The sequence below is a fragment of the Peromyscus leucopus genome, chromosome 11 (assembly GCF_004664715.2).
Source record: "Peromyscus leucopus breed LL Stock chromosome 11, UCI_PerLeu_2.1, whole genome shotgun sequence".
Lineage (NCBI taxonomy): Eukaryota > Metazoa > Chordata > Mammalia > Rodentia > Cricetidae > Peromyscus > Peromyscus leucopus.
Genome location: NC_051072.1, coordinates 58,424,190 through 58,436,408, shown reverse-complemented (window position 1 = coordinate 58,436,408; position 12,219 = coordinate 58,424,190). Strand labels below are relative to the sequence as shown.

The 12,219-nt window shown below is 38.0% G+C and overlaps 1 protein-coding gene across 1 annotated transcript; it reads right to left on the bottom strand.

The window, feature by feature from the left end:
- Positions 1-6,223: 6,223 nt before the first annotated feature.
- Positions 6,224-9,406, bottom strand: LOC114708051 (sentrin-specific protease 2-like). The gene has a single exon (XM_037209525.1). It carries the CDS (start codon positions 8,909-8,911, stop codon positions 7,403-7,405), a length of 1,509 nt encoding a protein of 502 aa, XP_037065420.1. The 5' UTR covers positions 8,912-9,406; the 3' UTR covers positions 6,224-7,402.
- Between the last annotated feature and the right edge of the window lie 2,813 nt (positions 9,407-12,219).

Below are 12,219 nucleotides of genomic sequence, written 5' to 3'. Positions count from 1 at the left end.
ATAATTTACTCATCTCTGTTTTACTAACTGGGGACTAGTTATTCTGACCTGTGTATATATGACTTACTTCCAAACTCAGGGTGGGTTCTCTCTAACTTTGTCTCATTTTATTGAATCAGTGAATTACCTGCCATTTTTCCTTGTGGTGACAATAATTCAAGATGACAGGCCAACCTGTGTTGAATGCATTTCCAACCTCTACAACATCATATCTTTTATCAGTCCATTGCCAAAAAGGTCACAAGACAACACAGAATAGTACATAAAATATGTCATTTCTTATTAAAGGAGCTAGAAATCATTATACCTAGGGTCCTGGACACAAGATGGGGAACTATTATTTTAATTTATTCCAGTGGCAATAGTGAAGTTCAGATCTTATAATAGTGCTCTGCCTGCCTACCACTGAGGGGAGAGGAGTGCTTCCCTTTCAGTCTCCTATAGAAGCAGGCGACAAGACAATACAGCACTGTCTTCTACCAAGAAAAGGAGCCAAATGCTGAACAGCAACCCACAAGTGTGTACCAAAGGCCTTAGTCATTATGCTTCTAGTTCCCTTTAGTGAGTTTGGGTGGAAAGTAAATAAACTTATATACTTAAAATGTAAATTAAATAAGAAAAGACATTTGAAAATTTGGGCTATAGAGTAGAAAAAGGGGAGTAAAATACCATTTTTTTTCTAGAATTATGAGATGTTCAGACTTGTAAGACACTTTCCCTAGCTCTATGAAGAACTTTTCATTAATATGCTATTGTCATGCTCTACTACCCCAGAATTACTAAAAACAAATGTATATGAACTGAATAAAAAGGAGCATTCTTATTATGAATCTATACAGTTCTTTGCATATGTACAAGAAGCAGCAAATAAACTCTATCAAAACACGTGGAAATTTCCTGCCAGTTTTCACTTTTGTTCTTGTAAGAATTTTGACAGTCATATTGATTCCTCCTCTGTAAGAACAAAAGCTAAAGTATTTTGGAATATTTGTTTAACTATAAAAAATGTGTTGCATTTGTTTAACTTTGTAATTTGTGTTGCATTTGTTTATGTAGTGTTATATTTGTTTAACTAAGTACAGATGGGTTGCATTTGTTTACTTTGCACAACAATTGTCTAACTATGTAAACATATGTTGCAATTGTTTAATTTGTATAGATATGTTGCTGTTTTACCTTGCCTGTCTAAGGCACCTGATTGGTCTAATAGCCTGAACAGCCAATGGCGAGGGAGGAGGTGTAGGCTGGACTTCTGGTCAGGGAAAGTAAATAGTAAGAGGAATTTAGGCTCAGGGGAAGAAAAAAAAGAAATGCCATGGCTCAGCCATCCAGACATGGCATGGAGAAAGCAGGAAAGTAGGACATACAGAATGAAAAGAAGTTAAACAGCCCAGAGGCAAAATGTAGACGGGGGGGGGGGGGGGGGGGGGGACCAAGTTAAATTAAAAGATCTAGTGAGAGAAGCCTAAGCTAAGGCTGGGCAAACATAATTAGTACTAAGACTCTGTGTCTTTACGTGGGAGCTGGTTAGTGGCCCAAAGAAATTGCCAGCTACACTGAAGTGTCCATGAGATGTTGCTTGATTCTACCTCTAGTCTCTTGACTTCTGTAACCTTTTTAGTGAGACCTCAGACACTTCCATGTTCAGACTTACTGTGAATGGTATTCAGTGAAGAAGGGAAGAGAGAGACAAGAAAGGTGGCCTGGTTACTGAGTAACACATTACTGTACATCCTTAGGAGGAGCATGATTGGACCAGTGCACAGCTGTGGTTCAACAGAAGAACTGAAGGGACACTAGCCCACTCAAGCACATGGCTCTGGCAGGCATTGCCCTTCTCCTCAAGTCCCTCTGCCTTGCTAAAAACAGACTATATTCCTGGAGCTAGCCCCCAAGATCTGTTCCCTTATTTGGCCACTTCCTCCTCCTGAGGCTGACTACCAAAGTCCAGCTATCAAAATATTGAAGTCCAGCAATCTGAAGCCCCCTTTGGCTGACCTAATTAACATGCCCAATTAAAATTAAACACCTCATCCTACCAGGGGGGTTCTCCTTTACCTTTATAAACTGCCATTTTCCTATGTGCCCTGTCTGTCTCTCCTCTAGAAAGTATCTAGAGGCAGTCCTTTGTCCTTTGGTGACAGATATCCCTGCCCACTTTCCATGGTTCCCTTCTCCTTCTCCCCCTTCCTTTATCTCCTGTTTGTAGTCCTTATTCCTACCCTCTATCCATCTAAGGCAGATAAATTTGCTTTATACTGAGAACTTTTTCTTCATGTTGGTCAAGTATGAGAGTTATCTACCTAATAGCAAGAGATACTTTAAATTCGGCTGGGAAACAAATGTGTTACTAGTCTATAGCAGTCACAGGAGATAGTACCTTTTCTGCACCAGGCAATGAGGGATCCAAGTTCCTATAGGAAAGTGAATCCAGACACACTACACCATCCCGACAGACCCACCTAACCTGCAGGAGTGAATTGCTGTATTATTCTTTGAAAAATGCTTGCTAGGCTTAAAGATGGGCCATTTTCTATACTGCCACTCTAGAAAGGGGACTCATCAGAGATCTGAACTTCATAAAAAGTTGCAGTTGCTCTTGCTATTGGTGACCATATCTTCTGCTTATTTCTCCAGATAATAATTTCTCCAGTCCAAAGTGACTGTTGAAAGACACAAAGCTTTTATTATTAATTTTATGCAGTCCCTAAGAAATGTCTTAAAACCTTCCTGTCAAGTCCATGCATGAGGTACCATCTTAGAAGCAAGGAAACATCTGGTTTGGCCTTCTTGTCAAAATGCAGATGTAATTCTCCATTTTGACAAATAAATTCTGCTTTGTCATAAAGAAAATTTTGGTTTAATTAAATTTACCAACAAAAGAAATGGGATTCTACTTCTGTACTCATCTCTGGCTCTTTCATGGATATCATATGAGTTTGAGTGTCTTAAATTTGAGTGACATAAGTTTTCTGTATTAGACCCTTTTAGAATACTAACATAGGTTTTTCTTTAAGAAAAACCTCACATGGGTCTGAATTTAGAGGAATGCATGACTGTTGAGCAACAAAGATAAGTAATGAGATTTAGTAATTTAGAAATAGTAATGATGACTGTTGAATAATAAGATTTTTCATTTCAAGTATTTAAAATCCTATTTGTAGATACAGTGTATGTTAGGACAAGAAGAATTAAGATGCATCGATGAGAAATCTGCTAAGAGAATCATAAAAGCCCTCAAAAACATTTTGCTGCAGATTTCTTACTCATTTCCTTCTTTTAATTCCCTTTCTTTCTCTTTGAATTAACTGAAATATATTCCTGTTGTCTGAAACTAATTGTTAAATATGCTACCTTTGCGGGAACATGGGTTGAAGATGTTTAATCTTTGTAGGAACATTTACATTATACAGAATTCTTTTCTATTAACCAGAGAATCAAAGAAAGAGCTCAAGCATGCTCCACTAACCTCCTCCTAAACAAGAGCCTATGCTGAGAGTTTCCTGTCTTCTTACTAGGACAGGAAGATCAGCTCAAGTCAAGCCACAGCCTAGTAATGCTTTTAAATCCTAGAAAACTCCACAATATTTGTCTACTGTTATATCTAACTTTCTTTGAGGAGTTATAATAATGTTTTTACTTGTCAGACACTTTGGTAAACATTCAAGTTTCTAGGAAGACAGTTACTAGAGGATCCTAAAGTATCCAAATGTTTCTAGATAAGTCAGAGGTCATCTTCCTATAATGAGAAATAAGATGTGAAGAAAAAAGTAAAAGGATGCTTATAGTTCTTGCCAGCTTGCCCTGAGAATCCCTCTCTTCCCAAAATATTCTTTTGATATAAAAAGACTGGCAGAAAGCATTTTGTTCTGCCACAACAAGTTTCATGAACTTAGTGGCCATTAAGATCAGAGAAACGGTTGGCGTACCTTCCCTTTATCCATGATTCCCCAGTGTAGTACCTAGTTAGTGGATCACCTAAGAGAAAAGAGGAGCGGGAAAGATTTATGTAATTTTTTGTTCATTGCTTAACTCCAAGAATTTTAGAAAGAAATATAATTAACATTTGAGTGTTGAGCCTTCATGCTTCTGGAAACTGTAGTAAAGATTTCCTGCTTGCTGCCATCTACTGCTCCTAGAAATGAGTAAACAAGATTGATGCTGTTCTTCTTCTGTTTGCAGGAGAGTAAAGTGATACTAAATAAGTGTAGGGAGTTGCACGAGTTCCCACCATCGGAAATTGAGTGCATCAGCGTTCGTGCTGAAACCATGTGTGTTCTGAACTGTGTTCTTGACTCCAGCTCCAGTCTCCAGATATCCATGTCTGCTTATTTGCCAAATAATCATCTTCACAGCAAAAGAAAATACCTTGAGGTCACAGAAGACAGAAGGAGGCAAAGTACGGTGCTCTTCATTGAGCAAAAAGTCTTTGAAGTCGGTGTAGTACGCCAGTCTTTTTCCATCCTGTGCTGCTGTACCAGAATACCTGAGATTGAATGCTTTTTATTTGTTTTGTTTTGCCTTTATTTTATGGAAACTAGATATTTTCATATAATATATGATAAAGATTTTCCCTCACTCTACTCTCAGTTCTTCTCTATTTCCCCTCCATTGCAGACCCAACTCATTTCTCTCACTTATTAGAAAAAATAAAACAGGCATGATTATCCTATACAGTGGGGGGATGGGAACAGAAAGGTCCAGGTATGGAGGAGAGGATGGAGGGAGAGAGTACCAGAAGAGAAAACTGGGTTGCAGGGTATAGCTTAGGGACAAGCTGGAAACCTAGTGCAAGGAAACTTCCAGAATTGTTTAAGATATCATGGGATTTTTGTGTTTCTATATAAAGCTGAAAATTGCCCTTTCAAGATACGTGAAGAATTGTGTTGGAATTTTGATAGGGATTGCGTTGAATCTGTGGGTTGCTTTTGGCAAGATGACCAGTTTTACTATATTAATTCTACCAATCCATGAACATGGGAAATCTTTCCATCTTCTTATATCTTGTTCAATTTCTCATCTTCTTATATCTTGCTCAATTTCTTTCTTCAAAGACTTGACTTGAAGGCTTTATCATAAATGTCTTTCACTTGCTTGGTTAGAGTTACCCCAACATACTTTATATTTTTTGAGGTTATTATGAAATGAGTTGTTTCTCTGATTTCTTTCTCAGTCCATTTGTCTTTTGAATATAGGAAGTCTACTGATTTTTCATATAATATATGATAAAAGTTTCCCCTTACTTTATGCTCCTACTTTTCTAAAAGTGTTTGGCAGCTATTGGAATTTCCAGAGGAAATATTTAGTGTCACTTATGCATACTATCATATCATCTGCAAATAAAGATACTTACTTTCACTTCTCCCTTTCCAGTTTGGATCCCTTTGATTTCCTCCAGTCCTCTTGGTGCTCTAGCTAAGACTTCACGTACTATATTGATTAATTATGGAGAGAGTGAACAACCTTGCCTTGTTCCTAATTTTAACGGAATTGCTTTGAGTCCCCTCCCCCCATTTAAGTTAATGCTGGCTATGGAATTGATTATCATAGTGTTTCCTTTATCATGTTTAGGCAAATCCCTTATACCCCTAATCACTCCAGGACTTTAATCATGAAGAGGTGTTGGACTCATCAAATGTCTTTTCTGCATCTCTAATAATGAGATGATTATCTGGTTTTTGTCTTTCAGATTGTTTATATGGTGGGTTACATTTATCAATTTATATAGATTAAAACATCCCTGTACTCTGGGATGAACGCTACATGTTTGTGGTGGATAATCTTTTGGATGTGTTATTGGATTCAGTTTGCAAGTATTTTGTTGAGAATTCTTGCATAGATGTTCATGAGGTAAATTTGCCTGTGATTCTCATTCTTTTGTGAGCGCTTATGTGGTTTAGGTATCAGGATAACTGTGGCCTCTTAAAATAAGTGGGCAATGCTCTTTATGTGTCTATTTTGTGGGATAATTTGAGGAGTATTGTCATCAACTCTTCTTAAAATGTCTTGTAGAATTCTATGCTAAAACCATGTCATCCTGTTTTTTTTTTTGTTTGTTTGTTTTGTTTTCTTTTATTGGTAGACATTTAAATACTGCTTCTATTTTACTTGGAATTATAGGTCTGCTTAAATTGTTTATATAATATTGTTTTAACTTTAGTTGGTGGTGTATAACAAGAAAAATTTTGCAAAATATTTTCAGAACAATTTTAAACTTTATTAAATAAAAATGCATAAACACAACTATAATATAGTGAACAGGAAAGTTAAATACAATGTATCACATGTAAAATGGATTATTGTATAATGAGCAATATCAACCCTAAATCTCCACTTCCACAGTGGGAATGGAATACAGCAATATTAATCTAATGAATTAAGTAAAAAACATAACTTTAAATTGAATCAAACTTTCCAAATAATTCAATATAGCAAAGCTGAGGTTTGGATTCAATGAGACCTGGGATAATAATGGATATTTACCATTATAGTTACTTCTAATCAACTTCCCAAAACTAAGGCAAGTCTCCTTAATTCTGGGAAAGAATGTGTCTTTAAATAAGCATGATGCTTTTCTCAACAGTTCTGAATCCTATACAAATCCAGTAGAGTATGATGGGTCAGGAAAGCATCAGTCTGTGCAATTCATTCTCCTTTCTTGTACTGTTTTCAAGCTTTAAAAAATACATTAAAAAATACCACCTCTAACTTCAATTTAACAGATACAACTCCAGCATTAGAAATGAGAGTCAATATTTCCTGCCTCTTCTTGCTGATGGCCCTCCTGATCTTAAGCAGGGAAAGACAGTGCGATGGGCATTCCTTTCAGGAATAAACAGTTCAAATAAGGTGTAGAGTTGGTAACTAGAGAATATTGTAAAATGACAACTGCCAAGGTTTGCAAATGAGTTGGTGAAGACAAAATCATTGGAGGGCGAAGAAGACAATAAATATAATTCACTAACTGAATTCAAAATTAAAACAATTCATAAACTAAATCCAACATTAAAACAATTCAGAAACTAAATCCAACATTAAAACAATTCAGATACTAAATCCAAAATTAAAACAACTCATAAACTAATTCCAATATTAAAACAATTCATAAACCAAATCCAACATTAAAAATTCATAAACTAAATCCAACATTAAAACAATGTTTTTTTTGAACATGTGTTCTTGTGTGGGTTGATCAGCGGTTTCTAAGCTTGCAGTAGTTACTTGCAGCCTATAGATGGTATTGGGCAGGACTCCCCAGGTCAGGACTACATTGAAGAGAATGGGCTTCATCCATATCAGACAGCTCAGTATCTGTTTTAAATCTTTTCACCCCATCTTGTTTGAGGTATATAGAAACATCAATGGAAAAGTGCAGGGTGCCATAGCAACCAGGTGGATGTTGTTACAGTAGGTGACTATGCAGGATTTCCCACACCATCCTCTTCCTAAAGATGGGCATGTGTTGCTGAGAAAAGGTAAGTGGTTGGTCTCTAGAAATGTAATCTGCATATTTACAAGTGAAAATTCCACAGTCACTCCCGTTGAGTTGTTGAGGAATCTCCTTTGAAGTCATACTGTATCTTTTCCACTCCAAAGGGTCCAGCTCAATGTTCCTTCGAGTTTTGCTCTCATTTTGTAAATATTCAAAGATGGTCTCACAAATACTCTGCCCTGTCTGTCCCATTGAATCGAGGTATATGATACTCTGTTTTCTTAGGTCGATTACTATCAGGCTCCAATGTACCTTCTGGTGAATAGGTACTAGAATAATTTCTTTTTCAAACAGTTTTATTCCTCGAGTCCATCGTTTAACAGAACAGTAGCCACCATGCTTTAGTTTAGGATAAAAAAAAGTGTTGAACACATGAAGAGCTGGGTACCCTTTTTTGTTATTTCTCTCAACCAGAAGATTCATGTAAAAATTGATGACCTCATCATTGAGCCACTCACCATTCTCTAGTGTGTGGATATCTCCTCGAGTAATATGTAATTTGAATGCACTAGTTAAGATTTCTTCCTGGGGTCCTGGACCTAGTGCCTTTTTTATTTCCTTTTCCATGTCCTCTGTAACATTAAGGACTTGATCCATTCTTCTGACCTTTTCTTGGTCTACAACAGGCTTTTTCTCTGCCATAACTACTGGCTTGTTGGGGAGTGACCTACTGCTGCCACTATACAGGAAGACTTGAGCCTCTGCTCTTAGCAAGTCAGGCTCCACGTCGTGTCCTCTTCTTCCTTCAAGGTTTACTGCATCATTCTTCCGTGTATCAGAAGAGTTCTCTGTACACATCTTCACTTTTTTGTCTGGTGAGACACAGTCCTTTGTGGTAACAACAGTAGATTGTTTAGGATCACACTGAGTTGTTCTGGATCCATGACTGTGCCCTTCCACACAACCTTTGATCTTCAAGGTGTCCACCAGGGTTGTGTGAGCGCTCTGTGGGTCAGATTTCATATTATCACCAGATGGAAGATGCTGCAGTAACCTTTGGTACTTTTGCCTTAGGTGGTTTTCGGCATATTCCTCCATGAGGCAAGAGGGCCTCTTGCGACCCTTGCCGCCATCCCCAGACTTTCTCACAGTTACAGCCTGCTCCTGTGGACCTTTGGCCCACTCTAGGGCCTCTAGTTGTCTTATACTTTCTTGCTGGGGTTCCCACAGTTCATCCTTGCATGGCTGTTGACTTTGAAGCTCTAGGTCTTGCTGTTCCTGAGGTATCCTCTTCTGAGTTTTGCTGGGTTCTTCAAACTCCAAACCTGTTCGACCCTCATCCTTACATTTTGGTTTTTTACCTTGTCCCAAAGCTTCAAACTCGATCTCCGTCCCACCTTCATCCTTGTATTTCCGTTTTCGACCTTGCCCAGAAGCTTCAGGCTCCATATTCATCCCACACTGTTTAGGTTGCCACATGGACTCACTTCAGGATTTGTCTTTGATGGGTGCTGGCTCCCTGGTATGGTATAGCCTTCTTATTTCCAAATGAATTCAACCGTCTGCCTGACGCTGGCTGGGTATTCTTGGGCTGGTCACCTTGATATCTGAAGAATTACTTATTCCAGTAATGGTATAATCCACAAATTGGTTCAGGGTCAGAATCTTATCAGTCCGCAGGATGAAGAGCTCAGAATAGCTTTTCTTTATAAACAAGAGTTGACTTTGGATGTCAGGGTCAGTCAGACTATGAAGTCAATTGACCTGAGAACAGGAACTGATTGGTAAATAATCAAATGTTGGCAGTTCACTGGGGTCCACTGTGAGAAACCCCTTGAAGTTCTAGGATTACTTCCTCAGAAGGGTCCTGCAAGGGCTCAGTAACCAGCTAAAGATCCAGAACTTCGAAATCAGAAGGATTGTCCTAGCCACTGTAAGACACCAGGCCGTAACCATGCAGCTAACACATCGGAGGCAAGCCTCACAAGTGATGCCTGACTCCGAGGTTACCTTACCTACAGCCTTTAAGGTTCCAGAGCTGATTGTGATGTGACCTGAAAGAATGTAAATCAACATTCTTTGGAGGGTGACTGCCCTGCTCACACTCAAGTCAGTCTAGGAGTCGAAAGAGAGAGTTAGAGTGTTACAAACTAATCATACACACTTCAGTTCCCTTCTGTAAAGCACAGTGTTGCCTAGATGGTCTCAGTATAATCTAGCTTGTCCTGATTAGCACATTTGTCTTTTAGGAAATTGTCCATCATGGTCAATAATAGAAAATAAAATAAAATTGCCCTTTAAAATGGCTCCTCATGATATGCTTACTAATTCCAAAAAGAAAAATAGAATTTTACAGTTCTAAAACCCTGTAGGTACTATTATGTGACAAAAGATTTCATGGGGAAAAAGAGTAGATGTGAAACACATACACATCTAATCTCCCCTGATAGAGAAGCCAGGACAGATCAAATTTTCGATACCACCAAAGTCCAACTTAGTGAAGTAATAAGTTTTATTGGGCTTACTTACAATGATATGGTTGAGGGGTTATTTACAAGAGCAGAAATGACTCAAAGACAGGTGCATCATCATAGCCCGCCCTCAGCATGAGTGACAGCTCACAAAAGCTGGGAACCTGGAAATATTGCACACCCTGCAGGCAACTAAACAGGCCGGAGAATGTCCTTTCTAAGTGACTTGGTTGGTCTAAACCTCTTTCAAGCAGCTGGCTGGTTTCTGCTTCTTCCAGGGAGCTGGTCTGTGGTCAGCTCTTCTCAGAGTCTCCCTTGCTGCTCAGCTTCCTTCCATCTGAGAGGGACTCTCAGCTTTTATTGCTTATTCTGGCAAGGAGGGGTCTAGTGAATCTTGTCAGTTTCAGGGACTTTCTGAGCTCTTTTGAGTTGTTTGTATTCCTACTTAAGGAGCTTCCCAACAGAGTGGAATGTTTCAATCTTGGAGGAAACTGTTGCACAACAGGTACCAACACACCAAGGATAAGTACATTGCCAATGAGAATAAATAAAATCTCAGCTTTGTCAAGATTTGTTGAAAAAGACAAATCTCTACCAAGGTGACAGTCCTTGTAATAACACAAGCCTTGACCTCATCCCTAGAGAGCAGTAGGGAGAATTAAATTGGAGCTGGAGTTACAGATGTGTGGTTTTTCAGTAGGTGCAGGGATCTGAATGCAGTCGCCATCATTATACAACAAATACTTTGACTACTGATTATCTCTGGCCCCTGGAGCAGTTCTTTCATCTATTTTCAAAAGTATAGAGACTTTTTACAAAAGTGTGAGCAAAGGAGTAGACACATATTGTTTGTTGTTTACCATTGAAATGTAACCACTTAACAGACCGTGTAAGTATATTTATACCAGTGTTTTACTGTAAGGGAAAATGTACTTTTTTTCTGTAACAGGTTTGACTTTCTTATGATTATTATTTCCCCAGGTATCATTTTATTCTTATCAGGCTTCTTTCTATCCTTTCTAATTACACCTTGGAGATATTAGTCCACAAACAGAAAAAAAGTTCAAATTTCCACACTGATCTTTGCATCACTGAATAATCTAATGACTAGACTCCCTTTGTAATGGTGAACATTCTGTTTAAAGCAAAAATTTACTCTACTCGATTTGTAAAAACAGGTGTTTTTAGCTTGTTTCAGCCATGAGGAAGTTGTTCTTCCCTTAACATACCCTGTCAGCTGGCCCAAGATGAACTACTTCCTGTTGCAATTGGGTGTAGTAAGCTTTCCTGTTGAAACCACCAGCCCACAAATAACAACACAGAGACTTATTATTAATTATGAAAGCTTGGTCTTAGCTTAGGCTTTTTTCTAACTAGCTCTTATAACATAAATATCCTGTTTTTTTTAATCTATGCTCTATCATATGGCTTGATTACTTTTCCTCTGTCCTGTATGTCCAACTTTTTCTGCCGCCTGTTGGCCTTTCCCAAGCACCCAGATTAATCCCTTTCACTTCTTTCTCTCTCTGCTGGAAATCCTGCTATCCTCTCCTGCCTAGCTATTAGCCATTCAGATCTTTATTGCACCAATCACAACAAATACATCTTCACTCAGTATACAAATATCTCAATATGTTTCCCCCTTTTTATTTAAATTAAAAGGAAAATATTTTAATTCTAACATAGTAAAACTATATTCAATACAAAAAATTATCGAATAAGAGTTACATTCACAATGTTCCTTCGTATTTGGCAAATTTGGAGAAAGTACTATATTATCTATATTGGTAAGTCCAAAGGTTTATAACTAAATAATTTTTTTTATCATAACTTGCATTACCATTCTAAAAATACCTTTTTAGACCTTAAAACACTTTTTGGATAAACAACTTAAACTTTTATGTTTCTCTACCTTATAAATTTTACATCTCTTATGTAACAAGGAAACAAAGTAACAAGGAAAACTATAACCGTATCTATCTAGCCTTCAACCCCATCAAAGATTAGAGAAGGATATAATATTGCCCAAGGAGACCAAAAGTACAGAGCAAACAACTTCCAAAACTATAGAAATGGCAAAGGCAGCTGGCTGCCTGGACAGTCACTCAAGGTTCCTCTACAATGTTGGGGCATTCATCTTCAGCCTACGGGCCTAGAATATCTGACAGGGTTTTCTGTGAAGCAGAAATTTTGAAGGACTGTCCTCCCTTGTCTTGGCAAAGTTAGGCCACCTCTTTCTTTTGTGTCCTACTTGTCCAATTTGGACAGCATACTGTCAGCAGTCAAGGCAAGGGCAGTTTCTTGCCTAATGGCTAT